The sequence below is a fragment of the Sebastes umbrosus genome, chromosome 5, assembly GCF_015220745.1.
Source record: "Sebastes umbrosus isolate fSebUmb1 chromosome 5, fSebUmb1.pri, whole genome shotgun sequence".
NCBI classification, from domain to species: Eukaryota; Metazoa; Chordata; class Actinopteri; order Perciformes; family Sebastidae; genus Sebastes; species Sebastes umbrosus.
This window is the reverse complement of record NC_051273.1, coordinates 16,318,485-16,338,597: the sequence shown is the minus strand read 5'-3', so window position 1 is coordinate 16,338,597 and position 20,113 is coordinate 16,318,485. Positions and strand designations below refer to the sequence as shown.

Sequence of the window (20,113 nt, the reverse complement as noted above, 5' to 3'; positions counted from 1 at the left end):
GGTATGCACCTGCAAATAAGCTTAACAGGTCCTCTTTAAGATTTTTTTTGAGGCATTTACAGCGGGTAAAATAAGTATTGAACACGTCACCATTTTTCTCAGTAAATATATTTCCAAAGGTGCTATATTGGCATGAAATTTTCACCAGATGTTGGTAACAACACAAGTAATCTATACATACAAAGAAACCAAAACAAATAAGTTCAGAAATTAAGTTATGTGTAATAATGTGAAATGACACAGGGAAAAAGTATTGAACACATGAAGAAAGGGAGGTGCAAAAAGGCATGGAAAGCCAAGACAACAGCTGAAATCTATCAGTAATTAGAAAGCAATCCGGCCCCTTGTCAGTGCAAATTAATATCAGCTGGTTCAGTCCCAACTGATGGCCTATAAAAAGGTGTCTCATGACCAAGGTGTCACACAAGAAACATCTCATGATGGGTAAAAGCAAAGAGCTCTCTCAAGACCTTCGCAACCTTATTGTTGCAAAACATACTGATGACATTGGTTACAGATGCATTTCTAAACTTCTGAATGTTCCAGTGAGCACTGTTGGGGCCATAATCTGGAAGTGGAAAGAACATCATTTCATCATTAACTGGCCACGACCAAGTGCTCCTCGCAAGATTTCTGACAGACGAGTGAAAAGAATTATCAGAAGAGTTGTCCAAGAGCCAAGGACCAATTGTGGAGAGCTTCAGAAAAACCTGGAATTAGCAGGTACAATTGTTTCAAAGAAATCCATAAGTAATGCACTCAACCGCCATGGCCTGTATGCACGCTCACCACGCAAGACTCCATTGCTGAAGAAAAAGCATGTTGAAGCTCGTTTAAAGTTTGTTGCACAACATTTGGACAAACCTGTGAAATACTGGGAGAATATAGTCTGGTCAGATGAGAGCAAAATTGAACTCTTTGGATGCCATAATACACACCATGTTTGGAGGACAAATGGCACTGCACATCACCCTAAAAACACCATACCAACAGGGAAGTTTGGAGATAGGAACATCATGGTGTGGGGCTGCTTTTCAGCATACGGTACTGGCAAACTTCACATAATTGAAGGAAGGATGAATGGAAAAATGTACCGAGACATTCTTGATAAAAATCTGCTGCCATCTACCAGGATGATGAAGATGAAACGAGGGTGGACATTTCAGCAAGACAATGATCCCAAACGCACAGCCAAGGAAACTCTCAATTGGTTTCAGAGAAAGAAAATAAAGCTGCTAGAATGACCCAGCCAATCACCTGACTTAAATCCAATTGAAAATCTATGGAAAGAACAGAAGATCAGAGTTCATAGAAGAGGCTCACGAAACCGTCAAGATTTCAAGACTGTTTGTGTGGAAGAATGGGCCAAAATCACACCTGAGCAATGCATACGACTAGTTTCTCCATACAGGAGGCGTCTTGAAGCTGTCATTACCAACAAAGGCTTTTGTACAAAGTATTAAATAAATATCAGTAAGCGTGTTCAATTCTTCTTCCCTGTGTCATTTCACATTATTACACGTAACTTAATTTCTGAACTTATTTGTTTTGGTTTCTTTGTATGTATAGATTACTTGGGTTGTTACCAACATCTGGTGAAAATTTCATGTCAATAGCGCTTTTGGAAATATATTTACTGAGAAAAATGGTGACGTGTTCAATACTTATTTTACCCGCTGTATGTAGGGAAATTTAGGGAAATGAGGGGATGTTTCAGTTTACATGGTACGCATCTTAGCGCCTGGGCCATTGTGAAGTCCACAATTGTCCGATAATATTGGCAATACCAATGTATCAGTCGGGCTCTACTGCAGTAGGTCACAGAGAAAGGCAACCTTAACTGTAGTGGGTTTTTACTTGAGCACTTCCGTCTTTGCCCCTCAGGCAGGCGTGTGTCATTACACATGTGTGTGTGAAGGCGTGTGATCAGGGATGGAAATGGGATGAAAGCGTGAAAGATGAGATCTCCGTTGATGAATAAATGGAGGTAATACTCCATTTCACAGGTCCGCAAATTTCATGGTAATTAGGTGATAATTAGTAAGTAACCTATTTGTAATTTCTTTGGAATTACTGCCAAATTACCCCAATATTTACCTCAAAATGTATCAAAAATTACTTTATTATAAACATTAATAATTATATTCCACTATTTCCCAATAGCTGGTAATTTATTTAATACATTTCCAGGAAAAGAATACAAAGTTAATTGATATGCTTTATTTCCATGATAAACAGATAATAATTAGCAAATAACTTTTTTGAAATTTCTTAATAAACTCCCTGAATCATTACATTTAGCTACCAGGTTACATTTGTGTAGATAATAAGTCACACAATGGTGAGATTTGTGCCTGATTAGAAGTGTCTTCTATTAGTTTTGGTTTTCCACCTCCGATGAAGAGCAGCACACAGCCGCTTCTCAAGCCTAAGGGCCCTATTTTAACAATTATATGCTACTTTAGCATATAATTATTAAATAATGTTTATAACAAAGTAATTTTATTTATCAATTTTGAGGTAAATATTGGGGTAATTTGGCAGAAATTTCAAATAGGGTAACTTGCTAATTATCACCTAATTAGCATGAAATTTGCAGACCTGTAAAATGAAGTGTTACCTAAATGGGGAGATTTGTAGGTTCACAACAACAAAAGACGAAAGACGTGAACTTTAAAATTGACAGAACGCTGGTTAAGACGGTGAATCATTACAGAACGGACATGCACTGTTTCCGATAGTTTCACTATTCTCAATGAACGACAGACAGAAGCATCACAGTGTGTATCCACCCATGCAAATGAAAGTAGGCAGCGATGACGACATTCACTAGCAGGTGTTTTAGAGCTGATGAGTGACGAAGAACATGCATGATGAGAACATTTAAGAAACATCTAATGGATTTAGTAGAGAACATGCATTTATTACTTGTAGGTGGAACATCCCACTGCTGCTTTTAAATATGAACGAAATCAGACATCAATAAAGTACTTAGCAAGAGAGGAATGATGTGCTTTATTGCTAAACTAAAAGGAACCCTTCACATATCTGGTACTTTTGTCTTTACTGAAGTGATTTGATGGGATTCTGTCAAACTACTTGAGAGTACCATACTGGTGTTTTTGCATGTTTCAGCCCATTTAGTACAAATCATCTAAATCTTATGTCAATACCAAACATTTACCAAAGCATGCCACTCTGTAGATTATTGGATATATTATATTTTTCCTGCTTGCCATTAGGCCACTACAGTCTCAAAATATATAAATATGCACTTCAAAAGACATAAAACTTGCTTGAAATAAAATGATCAGGATTAATAACGTATCTACCTTCATTACTGTGCAAAATTTACAACTCAATTCATGCTTACGATGGCTCAACAAAGCAGCAATGACAGAACTGAAAAACAAAAGTAGGACGCTTGAAAGGTAGAAAATGATCTTAAATTTAAAGCATGCTTTGGGAAATGTCAGCGGTAGTTAGGGCTGCACGATTTTGAAAAGAATATCTGATTATTTTGACTGATATTGCAATTGCAATATGATTTGCAATATCAGAGGGAATGATCATTTTTACATCATTATTCTCATTTTCATTGAAAAACATTAAAAATGATTATGGTGTGATTTTTGTCGGGATCTGTACCAAACAAAGATGTTTTCTGTCTGTAGAAGTCTGTAGAAGATTGATGTGTGGGCCAGGACACCTCTGCAGCATGCCAATATTTAATTTAAAATCGTATTTGACATTTCGCCTATAACAAATACTGCAATTTGAAAATTGCAGAAGGCCATATTGCAATTTCGATAAAATTTTGATTAATTGTGCAGCCCTAGCGGTAATGCAAAAATATAGTCACAACTAAATGAACTGAAAATGCAAAAATGTGTGGTCCTTTAAAAGCTCAGGCATTCTGCAGATAGTGATGTCATGGATGCACATAGAAGCCAGAGATGGTGCCCTTTATTCAACTCTTTATTTAACTTTTTTGACAGAGGTGGAAAGACACAAAGAAAGAAAAAGAGAGAGAGAGAATACAGGCGATCTGCTTCTCCACAACACACTGCTGACCAGACAAGGACTGAATTAACTGATAGGTGAAGGAGGTGGATGGATGAACAGGTGGATGCATGGATAAATAAATAGCGGCGTGTGTAAAGGAAAAAAATAAACAGGGATTTGAGGGATGGCGGAGGCGGTGGTATGAGTGAATGACACACGGTTAGTGCGTGCAGGTCGGGGTTCGACAGGGACATGCGGGTGCAGTCATGTGATGGGAGAATCAACACCGTCTCTTAATAATCGTCATCCATCCTAAATTCAGTGTGACAGTACATTTCTATGCAGTACTATAAAAGGAAGAGCTGAGAGGATTTTAATACTGTTACCAATTTATTCCTGATATATTAACAAGGGTTCAACCCATGTTTAGATCAACGTACAATGACAAATTTTACTGTTTGTTTTTTTATAATTTTTTGAATGTTTGATAAATGGCTAATTGCACATATTTAAATTAGTGAATAGAAAAAAGACAGGGAACTATAATTCCCTTTTTCTTCTCGATTAAAGCAATATAATTATTACAACCACCTGGCTCTTGAGAAGTAATTATTAAACGCCTTATTTCTCAAAAGGCATCTGTTATGCAGCTTAGCTGCTACAAATTTGTCCTGGAGCATATTTTATCTATGAGTTTGTAAAACAAAGACAGCTCCATGAAGCTTCAAGTTTATAGGTTTAAACCATAGACTGTATATAAAGGTGGACGACATCACAGTGAAGCCAAAACATCTTGATCGCCCCCTGGTGGCTGGCTGCAGTGTAGGCCATAAATCCCGCCTCCTCCATGTTAGTGGATGGGACATGGGCCAAACTAAACGTCAAAGAACACGTCAAATACATTTTTCCCAAAGATGGTTTCTGTCATTTTAGGTAGTTCTTATCAGGCTGATGTGTGTTCAAATTGTTCTGATAAGTTTGGTTTTATTTAGTTATTTGATGTTATAAAAAGGGAGTGAGACGTCATGATTGATAGCTGTGATTAACAGCTGCTCTGAGTGAAGTAGTCGCAGCCGGAGGCTCGGGAGGAGACGTAACTTTACCTTTCCATAACCATCACGAGTCTCTGTAGTAGAATGTGTCAATTTGACCATAAATGTATTTATAGAAATATTATGGTTAATTGTTGTGTCTTTTAGCCAACCAGCTACCGTGGTGCTAACGTAGCAGCTAGGTGGCTCACGCTAGCAAGCTGTGGCCAAGCTCAGCTTGTGATTGGCTCGAGCAGGTGTGTGGGCGGGACCTCGATACCGTGGCTTCATCCCCCCCGATCACTACTGCGCAGACTCCGGCTCCAAATTACTCAAAATCTCAAGACGGCAGCTCCCGTATCCGGGATATTTTGGCTTCACTTTTTGTACAGTGGGAGGAAGTGGAGATGCGTCGTCCATCTATATATACAGTCTATGGTTGTAACAGTCTGAAATGGGATCTCATTTATGATGCAGCAGGCACCACTTTGCATCTCATCAGTCAACTGATATAATACCTTCACGAAACAATTGTGCCGACTCAGCGACATATTGACTCTGAGCCCAGTCGCTGGTCAGACCCAGAATAAGCACCATCAGTGTAAAAAGGTGCATAAAATGCAACGTTTCGCAATAAAATATCTCATTTTAGAAGTGAAATGTGAACATGCACAGGCTGTAATGTCAGTGTGCTGAGTTGGGATGGCCAACAAAAGCCAAATACAAGCAGGCTCTCATCTCTCCATTCACTGCCAACCATTATGAGTAACTTGCCATCATAACGATACTATAGATGTGTGTAATCAATTAATATGTAACAGAACTTGTGTTCGTTACTACAAATATGTTTCAGAGTAAATATATCAGTGTAATTGGTATGACATTTCTGTACATTTCCTCATAAAGTAAGACAGTGCAACTTCAATCATGGGGCTTAAATTAAGTGCAATCCCAGTATAAATCAGTAACAAAAAATAATTACAAGTATAAAGAATCTTTACATGGCAAAAAAAAAATATTGCATTCCTAATAAAGAGCTAAAATATACACCAACGGCACACAGGAAGCAAGAAAAATAAACTCAACTATAGAAGATTTAATAGCTTATGTTAGCTTAGCTCAAGAAAACAAGGTTATCAAACAAATGTAGCATCAGGAACTTGTGCTACTATGTGACACTTTAAATGAGCTGATTAGTTCACTTCTTTGGGACTTTTTAAAGGCAGTGGATGGAGTGATTTATAAAGCTGGCCTGATTTGCTTGGTGGTTGTGACGTCATTAATTATTAGCAGGAAAAAAAAAAGAGAAGAGGGCAGTGACTATTGAGAGTCAGGTGAAGGTGAGGGAGAGGGCGAGGTGCTCACTTTGTCAAAGCTGGCAAATCGGTCAGCTTCCCGTGCGTTGTGGCGAGGAGGGGAGGAGGGGGCGAAGGGGTCGGCTATAGGATCCTTGGCAGGCAGGGAAGAGGAGGAGGAGGAGGAGGAGAAGTCTCCTGAGGGCTGCTGGAGGAAGGGCCCTCGTCGCTGGAAGGACTCAGACGACTCTGTCCGAGAGATGGACGATCTCTTACCTGATAAGACACACACACAAATGTTAATACAGACACACAGAATTAGTAAATAATACTGTATAAAGACGGACCAAGTATATTTTAACATTAAATATAATACTACTTAAAGGGTAACTTCGTTATTTTTCAACCTGGACACTATTTTTCCATGTTTTTGTGTGTATGTGACTAATGGGGACAACAATTTCTGAAATTGGTCCAGTATTGAGGGAAAACGCTGTAACCGGCAGCCACGAATGTAACGTTCGTTCACTAAAAGTGCTTGTTTTTGCCTCTGACAGGCTCAGATTGTTATTATAAGAGTCTGACAACATTATTGAAAGGACCCTACAGAGAAATAAAACGTCTTCCTTACCTTTCACTTGATCCGGTCTGTTTGTTATTGTGTCCAAGTCCCGCTCAAGGAGAAGCCTCGTTGTCAAATCTGAATATCCGTATACTCTGGCTCAAATAAATACGGGCGGCCATTGAATTCAAAGACCTTATCCACTTTGTCGAAATCATCTAAATATTCAATCCTTTAGATAACACTAAGCTACATTTTCTGTACTCTAACACAACAAACTCTGCCCGGCTGGCACTCGTGTTTCCAACATGGATGTATTCCACTATTCCACCGTTGTCTTCTGGCAGCACATCACCTCGCCAGATTTCAGAACGAGACTTCTCCTTGAGCGAGACTCTTTCCATAATGGAAACTTATAATAACAATCAGAGCCTGTCATGGCAAAAACAAGGACTTTTAGTAGACGTAAATGACGGTACCAGCTTGCCCCAATAGCACCACATTGCTGCCTGTGAGCAGCTGCCATCTACAGCGCTCTCCCTCAATACGGGACCAATTTCAGAAATTGTTGTCCCCATTAGTCAGGTTAAAAAATAAGTTACCGTTTAATACATCCTGAAATGACTGATAAAAGCACTACAATTTGACTACAGTTACATTTTCATGGTAAGTACTGACCTGGAGGTGGAGGAGGTGGTCTAGTTGGCGTACCCGTTTTTGGGGGCAGGGCTGGGGGCACATCGGGGCCGGCAGACTGACTTTCTTCCTGGAACAGGTTCTTATTGTTGATGCCAAACTGGTCAGAACCGTTTGACTGAAACAGAAGGTTCACACCAAATCAAATACATGCAGTATTATAGTACAGTAAAAATAACACGGGGAGTAGATACTACTGTAAATCAGAGGTGCAATCACAGCAGCCTATTTAAAGATTTGTTATTATTATATATTATACATGTATTATTATTCAGGGTGCCGTACAGTACCTTTTGTGCATATTTACTATTTTAAAAAATACTGCAAAAATAGTCTCAAACGAGGGCATCATTAACCAATATCTAGAGGCAGCATTTATAGAACACACTTTCCAATAATGTATGATATTGCACATCAAATTGCTGCTTGTTGTATGTACTAAATGATGAGTTTAGTGTCCAATTCCTCCACTGGGGAGAATTGTGTTCCAGCTATTTCCTCCCAAAAACCACAACACACTCAACAACTCACTCACAGCCTTCCTGGATGTTCTGGTTTGACAGCAGAAGTGAGTTCACTGTGTCACAACTATTTCTACTTTAATACTCTATTCTACTATGGACTTAACTGACTAATATTCAGCGTGTTTCACTCTACACTGAGCGTTATTTCAGCACGGTGTAGTGTGAAGCACAGGGCATGAACAACCCCTCTTGATTACCTTTGTCAAAGCGGTGAAATCTGCAAAGCCGCCTCCAAATGACTCATTACCAAACACAGCAGCAAACGGATCTGAAACACACGAGCATATAGAAGTCATTGAGCGTATAAACTTGGCAACACTCATTCAAACATTGTACCTTTTGTAATTTCAACAGCTGCAATGGCCTCGGTTCCCAGAGGGTGGCGCTACACCACAAGTCCTACCTGGATCAGAGCTGGCATTAACTGTAGTACCACCTGGAGCGAACGGGTCATTGGATGCTGCAGTGTCCTTCTAAAAACAGAACATAGAAACATGCAGTATTGAGTATATTGTACAATAAACTCTGCTGTGGACGTGATTATCCTTAAACTTAATGGGATTAACTGGAACTATTAGTGATGTACATCATACATAAATAAAAAAAACACTACTGCTGATCTCATTTTATTCTCACTAAATTCAGATTTAGCAGAAACTGCATGATTATTATTCTAGAGGGGAGACCTGCTCAAGACTGTAGCATGAAAAGTTGCAGACAAAATAATACAAACTCAGATATACAGATAAATCAATACTCTATTGCACTACAATACTAGTAATATCTAATATTAAAATCAAGGTTTCTGTTATTATTTCTTGTCATTTTAATAACTCTTGACTTACAATTCAGTGATTCAGGGTTTTTCAACTGTGGTGTTCACAAAAATTACTGATTTAAACAAACCTTTAACAGCATTAGAGCTGCAAAGATTAGTTGACTAATCGATTAGTCGATCGACAGAAAAATAATGGCAACTATTTTGATAATTGATTAATCGTTAAAGTAGTTTTTTAATGCAAAAATGTCAGAAAATGCTGTTTACAGTGTCTCAAATATGAAAATGTCCTGCTATTCCCTGTTTTATATCATATTAATATGAATATCTTTGGGTTTTGGACTGACAAAACAAGACATTTAAGACATCACCTTGGACTTTGAGAAATTGGGATGGACATTTTTCACTATTTCCTGACATTTTACAGACCAAACAATTAATCGAGAAAATAATCGGCAGATTAATCAATAATGAAAATAATTGTTAGTGTCATTCCCAATAAATTTGGGAGTGCGTTGTGACCAGGTTGTACAGCAGTTCTACTCACCACGGCCAGCTCATAGGAGGGTGGAGAGCAGCTGAAAGGATCCGTCCCTCCGTCCGGAGAACCAAATGGATCCGCCTCCCCGGTGGCGTTCACTTTGCCTATGAACGGGTCCGAATCAGCCTTATTGTTCCCTGAGGAGCTGAATGGATCCTTAGGTGCTGAAGCTGGATTGGTAGGTTTGGAGGTGAAGGGACCTGGACCTGCTGCTGGCGCAGCCGCTGCGTCATTCGGCTTGGCTGCAAACAGGTCTGGTTCTGGCGCGCCAGTAGTGGTACCAAACGGGTCAGCTGAGGCAGAGAAAGGGTCCTCTGAGGAAAAGGGGGCACCGGCGGCCTGGAAGAAAGAGTCTGCAGCAAAGGGGTCTGACCCTTTGAATGGATCTCCTCCAAACGGATCTGATTTTAGAGAAACAGATACAAAGTGTGAACCTTTGATATTGTAGACTTGCTTGTCAGATAACACATGAAATAGATATTGATGCATATTTTAGGATTTGTTTCACATGAAAGAGATTAGTTTGTCTGTTCATCACTTTCAAATAGAGGTTTAACTTGAAGAACTTACCTGCAACATCTGCTTTTCCAAATGGATCATCTTTAAAAGGATCGTCTAGAAGGTAAAAAAAATATCATCAATCTTTGGTACCTAAAACACTTTAAAATATATAATAAATACGATTAAATCTGTAAAACAAATCCCTTTGTAGGTGTGTGAACTCTTTCCACAAATAGCAAACCTCGATATGAAGCAGTTTCATTTTTTAAACTGTTAACTAAACTTTAGATGTTTGTGGAGACTCACGGTCAGTAAAGGGGTCTGAATGGAAGAAGTCCATATCAGGCAGGGAGGGAGGGCTGGTCTGAGGCGGCATAGAGCGAGGGCCGACTTGAGGTGGTAACGAGGTGGGGGTCGTGGTTTCTGGAGACTCTGCTGGCTCCTGTTTGCTCTCTGGCTCTGGCGATGCAACCTGTTGAACAGTGACAGGGTTCTGCTGACAAGCTTGAACGCTACAGTAAATGATGTGAACGTTGTGTGTTTACACTACACATGATTAATTAATCCCTAAAAACCTCAGATAAACATGGGTTAAACAAAAGTCTACTCAGTAACTCAGGGTCTTTACCTTCGGTGGGCTCTCTTTAGGCGATTCCTCTGCATCATCTGTGACCTCCGAGGAGATGTCGGGTGTCGGGCTACTGTGTTCCTGGAGACATGACAGGACAACATAGCGTTAACTAGTGTTACTTACTTTTTCTGTCATTCCCCCTTTGGAGGAATGACACACTTCTACTTAAGATTTATCAAACCACATGTTTTATTGACGTGACTGGGATGTAATGCTTCTAAATGTGCTCTTAATTTGTTGGGTCTCATACTGTGAGTTTTCAGACATAAAACTCATTCTTGTCTGTCCTCCTCTCCCACCGCATTCATTATTAGCCTATTTATATTTATATAAATGTAATTTATGGTGCTGTTGGATTGCTGCAGACCGCCCCGTTATAATGCAGGCGCCTGTGGTAGAGTAAACAGTTTTTGATCGCAGTGAAAATGCTGTTTTTAGAAAGGCTAAATGCCAACAAATATGGACTGAAGCAGAATATTTTGTTAGATAAAATATGGTGTGAATTTTGGAAATTATTACACCTCTCTTTTTTCAATAGATTTTGACTTTTGAACAGAGAACTGAGCCAATTACAGAGAAGGATGGAGCGCTGCGTCGCTCGCTCTGTGTGTGTTTGAGATAGAAGGGGGAAGAGAAGGTGGAAGGTAATGTTTCTGTAAGTTATTATTATTATTATTATTATTATTATTATTAATAATAATAATAATAATAATAATAATAATAATAATACCCCGGTCTTGCATACTTTGTGGGTGCAAAAGAGAAGATCCTATTTTTGTGGAATTGTGAGGTTTTCACAACTAAAACAGTTGTAGTAGGAAGTGACAGGTAGGCTTTATATTGTCTTATTTCCATCTATAAAAGGATTGATAACTAAGGCGAGTGTATTCACCGTGTTCTCCTGTGGCTTGGCGAGGGTCGGTCGATTATTGTACATCTCAGAGGAGGCTACACTAGTATAGAGATCATCCAACGCATCGTGTTTCAACTTTTCCTCCTCTGGAGACTTTGGACTCTCTTCCTCCTTCTCTTCTTCCTCTTCTCTCTCATTCACTCCTTCTTTTTCTTTTTGATCTAAATGTTCTTTCTGCTGAATGAAGACAGCAGCTGGTTGTTCTTCTTCCTTCAGCTCTTTAGGCTGGTCCTCCTGGAAGTGGTCCTGCTGGAAGGGGTCCCCCTGGTTCAGCTCTGCAGTGGGGCCTGCTGAGCCGTTGACCATGACGGGAGAGTTGTCCTCCAGGGCTCTCTTCCAGCTGAGCTGGGCAGTTACTGACCTCTCCTCCACTTGAAGGTCGTTCACTTTCTGCTGAACCTGAAGAGAACAGAGAGATGAAGAGGTTCAAAGAGCGAAGTAGAACGTAGGTCCTATTTTCTGTGGAGATTCACACAAACCGACCTGTGCAACTTGTGTAAAGGAGTCGCGGACAGACTCTTGCAGAGGTGTGAGCTGCTCCTGAGCGTTCTGGACCTTCTCCTGCAGCCTCCTGCTCTCCTCCTGCAGAGCGAGGAGCTCCTCTCGGGCCTGGACAAGCTCCTCCTCAAACTGACATATCTTCTGCTCCTGCTCCTCATGCTCTGACTGCAGCGATGAAATCTGTGTCAGATGTAATCATTATGTATAAGCTAAGAGAATGGACTGGAATAGGTTATGCTAGTGGTCAGTCATTTCTGTAGCTACATATCTTTCCAGTATTGACATAAATCTGTTGTGAAAGGATAAAATCTACAAGACCGACCAGATGGGTCTCTTGGTTGGTCTGCTGGCGAATATGAGTCAGCTGCTCCTCCAGGGAGCCTTTCTGTTGGTCCAGCTCGTCCAAGGCATCCTGGACCTTCTGCCGCTGAGCCTGGAGCCGCTGCAGCTCCCCGCTCTCCCTTGCCACCTCCTCCTGTAAGTCCTGCACACATCAAACCAAAGAAGAGACAGAAGGAAATAAGTGTGTGCTTGTCTATTCTAGGGCTGAACCGAATGCTTCGACCACTGCCATGGTATTTGACCTCCAAATCACTACTCAAATGCTTTGTTTTTTAATTATTTATTTATTTATTTTTAAATTTTATACAAGTATGTAATAATAATGTATAAATCCCCAAATAGCCCATGAAATAAGGAGTAATCCCACAACTTTATTCATTATACGTATTCAACATTAATTATTATTAGTTATTCTCAGAAGGATATCGCTGTTTGTCGTGTGTAGAGGTGTGTGTGTGTGTACAGTAGTCCGGCAGCAGCGCTGTCCCGGTCACTGAAATGGGGGAGATGGAGACAGACAGACAGAAGAACATGTCAGCCGCTGCGCTGCACCGTGCTGATTCGCTTCGAATATCTTCGAATATTTTTCACAGAAGCTTCAAAGCCTAAAAAAAAAAATGGTATTTGGGACTGCTCTAATTCTTTCACAGACAAACTTTGGTAAAAAAAGAAACAGGAGAGAGATGAAGAGGGAGCTCAAATACAAGACTTTAATTACACTGATTATTTAATATATGGATAATTAAGGAAAGGACAACAAGGGACTCTTTAATCTTCCAGGTCCTCAGAATGCGGAAGGATAAGAAAACATCCAACATGCAAAATTGAAATCTTTTATTACACTGCACCAGACACTGAGAAAAGGAACAAAAAGAAGCTTGCAAAGCATGCAAAGCATGATGAAAGGAGGAAGCAATAGGTGAAGGTTAAGAGGAGGTCAATTACTTTGTGAAAAGGGCATACATTTCGACCTTCTGGCAATCTAGTGGTCTCAAGCAAATACCAAGTAATCACTGGCTTGATTCTGGCCGACCACCTTTGTTTCATGTCATTCCCTCTATCTTCCCTCGTTTCCCAGTCTCTTTCTACCGTCCAATAAAGGCAAAAACTACAAAACAAATAAGTGGAATTCACACAAGAACTGTGACTCAAAACGGCCACTGCTTCCAGTCAACAGAGACACCGACTTCTTACAAATTCAAATGAGGCCAACTGTTGCAGCGGTCTTTACAAGGCAGGCTGATAATCAGAAATATCTCCACCAGACTGATATGTGAACAAAAACAGTTTGACAGATTACACCATCGCTACCTGTGTACAGGATGAAAACGAGGGGTTAACATCCTCTCATCCTCTTCTTTCTTTAATTTTCTAATTTGAAGGTAGTAGATAGCAGTACAGTTGCAACAATTAATTGATAAATTGTTTAGTTGTCAACTATCAAATGAATCGCCAACTATTGTGATAATCGATTAATCGGTTTGAGTAATTTTTTCATTAAAAAAAAAGTCAAAATTCTCTGATTCCAGCTTCTTAAATGTGAATATTTTCTGGTTTCTTTACTCCTCTATGACAGTAAACTGAATATCTTTGAGTTGTGGACCAATCAAGACATTTGAGGCCGTCGTCTTTGGCTTTGGGAAACACTGATCCACATTTTTCACCACTTTCTGACATTTTATAGACCAAACAACTAATCGATTCATCAAAACAATAATTGACAGATTAATCGACAATGAAAGTAATCGTTAGTTGCAACCTTAGATTGCAGTCAGTGTGACTTCACACATTTATTTACATGGACGACTAAAAATACTCCAAAAGCTTCTGAAACCTGTATGAGGACAGAAAAGGAGGGGAGAGAGAGGGAATGAGCTGCAACAAAGATCTCTGGCTGGACTCAAATCAGGGGATGTTGATATCACGATTTATAGAGTGCATCTTAACCACTAGTTCGCCACAACATCACTCATATATACAACTTATATGGGCAGCCCGCTTGGCTTCCATACCAACCAAAAAGATATTTTGTGTATATTATTCTCCTTTAAACATTTGTGGAAATGTACCTGAGAGGTCGTATTGTTTGAGTAGTCTTCCAATACGGTGCTTTCAAGTGCAAATGTATATACACTAGAAAATGGCCGTTTTGCAGCTGACTTTCAAGTGATGGATGTCAGAGCTCCCCGCCACCGCGTGAGACTGCCACAAATAAATTCTCAACCTCTGAGAGAAACACTGCAGGGCAAGTCTTAGCATGGAGTCTGTCACGACAACCAAGAGCGCACAATAATGTGAAGTCCTTGATATTTTTAGAAAACACAATACAGTATAAATAGCCAAGAGCATCTGAGGGCAACCCTGCAGTTCAGCTAGGAAGTTCAGCATCACCATGAGACCCTCCAATGAGATCCACCCTCACACTCCAATGTCAGGCTGAATCCCAAAAGCGGAGTAGACTAGCCCTTTAAGCCGCCATCAGCTCCCAAAAATAGAGCCCATCTCTCAGGCTCAGAGCAGGCAGCGGAGCAGACACGCCTACACAAGGACACCACCCTCTCCCTCGCTGAGAAACATTAACTGCGTTTATGAACAAGCGTCTGGTACTGACGGCCAAATGTATTATTGATTTCCTCCTCCGGTATATACATCACAACAAAAGTGAACAACTGCTTTAGCACCTTACCGTCTGCTCTGTCTGAGCAGGATTTTTATACAGCAGAAATACCTACATGCTCATACACCAGCTATGCTCCAACATGAGTCCTTTGAGAGGCACTGATTACAAAAATAAGAGAGCAGAGAAGCAGTCTTTCTCCTAAATATCCACACAACCATGCCATAGATTCGGTCTGCCCATAAATCCCTCTTTCTCTCTGTGTCCACTGTACTGGGGACAGAGACAAACTCACAGACAAACAGAGACGGCGAGACCTTACCTGCACTTCGCTGCTGCGCTGTCTGATGGCCTCCTCCTTCTCCTTGATCTCCTCCTCCACAGTGATCTTCTCCCTGGGGGTCCAGCACAAGAGACAGGAGTATTTAGCCACCAAGGACAGAGAGGGGAGACTCGGTACTCCAAGCCAAGTCTCCACTGAGCCTTCTTTACCCTGTCCCTGAACCGCCACCACCTCCTCTCCCTGAGCAACCATGGTGTCCTGAAATCACAACTCCACAGTACAGGAGAGAGACGCCAGAACGTCTGCAGGCGTGTGTGTCGTGATGTGAAGCAAGTTGGTGTGTGCGTGTGGCGCTGTATGCGTGATTGTAGAAAGTGAGAAATGTGCTTGCTCAGTCAAATGTGTGGGAGATGAGGAGTGAGAGGCAGATGGCTGCCTTGAGGATGGAGGGAGGAAGAAGGAAAGGAGGAGGGACGAGTGATGAGGAGCCAACCTACAACATCTATCATTAGTGCTGCGCGTATGTTCATCCTGTCTCCTTCACCATTTCATCCACCCAGCCAGAGAGGAAATGGAACGGGGTGGGGTGAGGAGGCGTATTGACTTGTGTACAACAGACAATTAATAAATGTGCATTTTATTTTCCGCTATTACCAACCATCAGAAGGCACACCAGAAACACTGTACTTAGAGTCCATATAGCGTTTTTTCCTGATTGCCAGCATTTTTCTCAATTGTTCCCAATAAGGAGAGGACATATGCAGCTTTTTTTGTGTGGCCGCTCCCAGCACTTCTAGTCAAAAATCTCTGAACTTTTCAGAAAAGTGCTGGTAATGTCACTGTAGAAAATAGAGGACAAGCTTGTTTTGGCCACGTCTGCCTATCCTGAGCTTTATATGTCAGACAGACACTATCATAACAAAGACTGAAGCCAATTTGTGGGAGCAGATTGGCCGGGCGGACACTGAATGTTGCTGGTGAGTGTTGTGCTTTATCGCTGTACATTTTTGTCTCAGACGTATCGTTCTCCTTGCTCTAAAGCTGTCAGATTGAGCGGTGACAAGCTCATTCACACAAAGTACGAGAGCATGCATCTTCTGGTTGGTGCTCATGGTGAAAAGAAAATGTCGAACAAATAAATAGTAGCCCCAAATAGATAATAAAAAGCAATGGGGCGATGCTCGTCTATCATACCACAATGGTGATATGTTGTCAAGATATTGTTGTCATAGAAACATTAAAAGTGTTTCTGAATGCTCCGAGCTCAGCCACAATTTTTCTTCTGCCAGAAAGACGCTATATGGACACAGGTCCTAAAATTTCAGCCCATTTTTGTCTCAAGTCATTAAACCTCATCATTAATCATGACTGGTATAAATCATTACGACACGCAGGAAGATAACTGCCATTTTTGCTATGAATGAAACCTAAGTCTGGAGATGGGGATATTTTGCACCAGACTTACATACTTATCTTATATTTTCAACTCCGACTTCTTGAACATTATTAAAACTACTACACTAAAAGTGTGTTATGTTATGTATAACACATGTATAAAAAAGGAAACAATCATAGATGTCATCCATTGGTTTGTGGACTGCTGTTTTGAAGCCTCGAGTTAGGCATTTTGGCCGTTGCCATCTTGGTTTTTTGCAACCAGAAGTGACACGACAGGGTGGAGCTAAGTACAACCGAACGCTGAATAAGACATTTTTAGGCGACCAAAATGTTACAATTAACTTTCATAAACTGAAATCACACTGTGAAAGAGTTAAGAAGGAAACACAGACAACTCCCAGACCGGATAACGCCGTAGTAGCGACCTGTCAATCACAAGGTAGCCACGCCATAAATCATACACTGCTTTATGGTCTATTTGACTCTAAATGGGACCATAATCTACTAAATGAACATCATGCTATATTGAAGAAGACTTGAAACTAGCGATTGAGACCATAAACTCATGTTTACAATGTTTACTGAGGTAATAAATCAAGTGAGAAGTAGGGTCATTTTCTCATAGACATCTTTACAATCAGACTTCTTTTTGCAACCAGAGGAGTCGCCCCCTGCTGGCTATTAGAAAGAATGCAAGTTTAAGGCACTTTTCAGACCCGGGGGTTTCCTACTGGAAAGCACCGACAACATTGAGGAAGCACCTTCAAAATATATATCCTGACCGATACTTTGATTTTGATGTGCTAATTGATCAACCCCCTGTATTATTGTTTCAGCTCTGAAAACAGTATCCATACATCTGAAACAAAAGGTAACATTTAATATGCATTATGTGCATTTGTTGTGTAAAAGCAACGCAGATCACAACACAACATTATTCCTGTTCACTTTAACATTTAGATGACTGAACTAAAAAAAAAGAAAACAGGCATCAACCTTAGGAAATTTCTTATCTTTTGCCATTTTTCATTTCAACAGCGACTAAAAATAACAGCAGCTATTTTTATATTCTCTCTCCTCTCACATCAAAATGCACAATTCCTTTGATAACAGTACAATCCCCTCCCAGCAAACCTACAGTCAACTCAATCCCATTCTTCTCTTACCCATCATCATCATCATCATTATCTTGAGCAGAAGGCTGCTGCCACATTTTGAAGCAGTCACAAACATGAATCATCGTTTCGAGCTCCTCTCGATCTGCTGCCTGTCTGAAGCTCTGATCTTCACTAAGTCTCACTTCTATCCATCTTTCTTACCTCTCCTCTCTGACCTCAAACAGCTGTCATCTAGTGTGTGTGTGTGTGTGTGTGTGTGTGTGTGTGTGCGTGTGTGTGTGTGTGTATTGAAAGGTGGGGGGTGAGGCGGAAGACCAACTTTCTCACTTCTCACTCTCAGCTTTCAAGAATAGGGAAGCTGAGTTCCGTTTGTTATGAAAATTACATCCAAAACAACCGATACTGATATCCAACCATCAGTGAAACCAAGATAACATGTACGTTCTTTTTTACATCTACCTATAAAGCGAAGAGAAAAATGAAACATAAGGAACTGTTAGTGAAAATGCTATATCTGTTATCTGTAAATATTTTGGTATTAAAGATAATTTGGAGCGAAAACGTTAAACACACAAGGTCAAATTATTTGACTTTTTTTTTACATTATTTAACTTATTTTTTGGAGTAGATGTTTTAGACCAAGAAATATAATAGTGAAGAAATGGTGAATACATGAAGTCTGGTGTATATTGCATATTCTGTCTATCACTCTCCTTATTCCACTTCACTGTCAAACAGCAGCTACATAACTCAGCTTTACAGCCATCTGCAGTGTTTGATAGCCTGCAGCAAAAATACAAATGATGTATTTTGTCTTAGAGAGTGTGAGTGATGTAATTTTGTATACTTGAACCAGTATGAAACTCTTTCACCTAGTGTGGTTCACAAATAACAACTTTAGCTGGGACCAGCACAGCAGTTGGTATAAAATCATTTCCAGATGCATAGAATTGATTTGGGCATCCCATCAGTTTGTGGGAAACACTGCATCCTGCTGGTCAGCAGAGGATACAGAGAGTCCTGGGTTTAAATCCTTATCTGATGAGGTTACATTGAACGAATTTTCCAAAATCTTTTTCCAAGAATACATTCATCAAAGCTGGGTCTCCTCACACTAAAATGTATCTTTATGTTTGATAGCATTTGATGCAGTCAAAAACTGGCTTAAATAGTCTATAATCTATTTTGGATTTTTAATTCAGATATATTGTACATATTTTTATAGTATCTTTTTAACATTTTTACTGTATTTTTCTTCTTTTTATATTTTTGTTTCTTGTACATCATTTTATATTTTTTTCACATTGTTATTGTATTTTTCTGCTATTCTATATTTATGTTTCTTGTACATATTTTTCATAGTATTCTTTCCACATAGTTTTTGTATTTTTCTTCCATTTTATATTATTGTTTCTGGATACTTGCTTTTAATTTCTCTTACTTAGTTTATGTTATGCACCAATACATCAAAGCAAATTCCTTGTGTTATGTGAAAACCTAGTTGGCAATAAGTCTGATTCTGAACATCCTAATTAATTAGTCTAAACAGGCCATCTTTAGGTTTCATCTTGTCACCCCCTGTGACATAACCTGCACCAATATGGCTCCAGTAAGAAAATGCAATGTTTTTAACATTTCTTAAATGAATGAGAACAAAAGCTTACTTTTGTAGTTCGACAATCTCGTTACTGAGAGAGTCCAGCTCCTTGATGGCAGAGAAGTCGGCTGCCAGGTTAGCCAAGTTGTTCTGAAGAGGAAGCGAGGAAGAGGATACAAGAGGATTAAACTCATGACTGAAGGAAAAAGCACCATAACAATGATGAAACCTCACATACTGTAGGCTAAGAACTACCTCTTATCACATATGGAAGGTACAGACTGATTTTTAGAGAGGACAGAGAAAATAGACTATAGAGGACAGCAAAATTACTACTATGTTGATGAAAAAACTGTCACAGCACAAACAAATGAGCAAAGATACACTGATGGCTTTACAAAAATCACACATGAAGCCACTGATGGAGACATAAAATAGAAGGGATGGGAGGGAGACTGACTCAAGGATAGTGATACTTGGAGGATACTACATTACATACAGTATATTTAGCTAATTGATTTGCATCTAGAGACCGGATGTGCTGCCGTTGGTACATCCCAAAATACTTAATACAGCAACCTCTGCTCTTGTCAGCTTACCTCCTAGGCATATGATGATGAACTCAGAGAAAAATAAAGATGCAAAATATGATTTAATTTTAGTAACAGAAACACAAATGAGTGAGACGAGGCGGTAAGATGACAAAGAGAGGCAGCCTATTAAAAGTAATGATTTCCCCTGAGTCAGTAAACTACCACACACACACACACTCACTCAGGA

The 20,113-nt window shown here is 39.9% G+C and overlaps 1 protein-coding gene across 5 annotated transcripts in view; it reads right to left on the bottom strand.

Annotated features, from left to right (window-relative positions):
• The window catches only part of eps15 (epidermal growth factor receptor pathway substrate 15), a 35,656-nt gene that overhangs the window by 4,301 nt on the left and 11,242 nt on the right, over window positions 1-20,113 (bottom strand). For 2 of the 5 annotated variants that reach the window (XM_037769105.1, XM_037769106.1), the window contains exons 12-25: window positions 19,401-19,483; window positions 15,260-15,332; window positions 12,301-12,462; window positions 11,961-12,158; window positions 11,457-11,876; window positions 10,562-10,642; window positions 10,240-10,405; window positions 10,003-10,047; window positions 9,439-9,833; window positions 8,517-8,586; window positions 8,311-8,381; window positions 7,572-7,707; window positions 6,402-6,607; window positions 2,929-2,950 (exon numbers count right to left, since the gene is read on the bottom strand). In XM_037769105.1, coding sequence (XP_037625033.1) covers window positions 2,929-2,950; window positions 6,402-6,607; window positions 7,572-7,707; window positions 8,311-8,381; window positions 8,517-8,586; window positions 9,439-9,833; window positions 10,003-10,047; window positions 10,240-10,405; window positions 10,562-10,642; window positions 11,457-11,876; window positions 11,961-12,158; window positions 12,301-12,462; window positions 15,260-15,332; window positions 19,401-19,483 — 2,128 coding nt within the window. The remainder of the gene's footprint in view (window positions 1-2,928; window positions 2,951-6,401; window positions 6,608-7,571; window positions 7,708-8,310; window positions 8,382-8,516; window positions 8,587-9,438; window positions 9,834-10,002; window positions 10,048-10,239; window positions 10,406-10,561; window positions 10,643-11,456; window positions 11,877-11,960; window positions 12,159-12,300; window positions 12,463-15,259; window positions 15,333-19,400; window positions 19,484-20,113) is intronic. The other 3 variants (XM_037769107.1, XM_037769108.1, XM_037769109.1) reach the window with 2 other exon arrangements.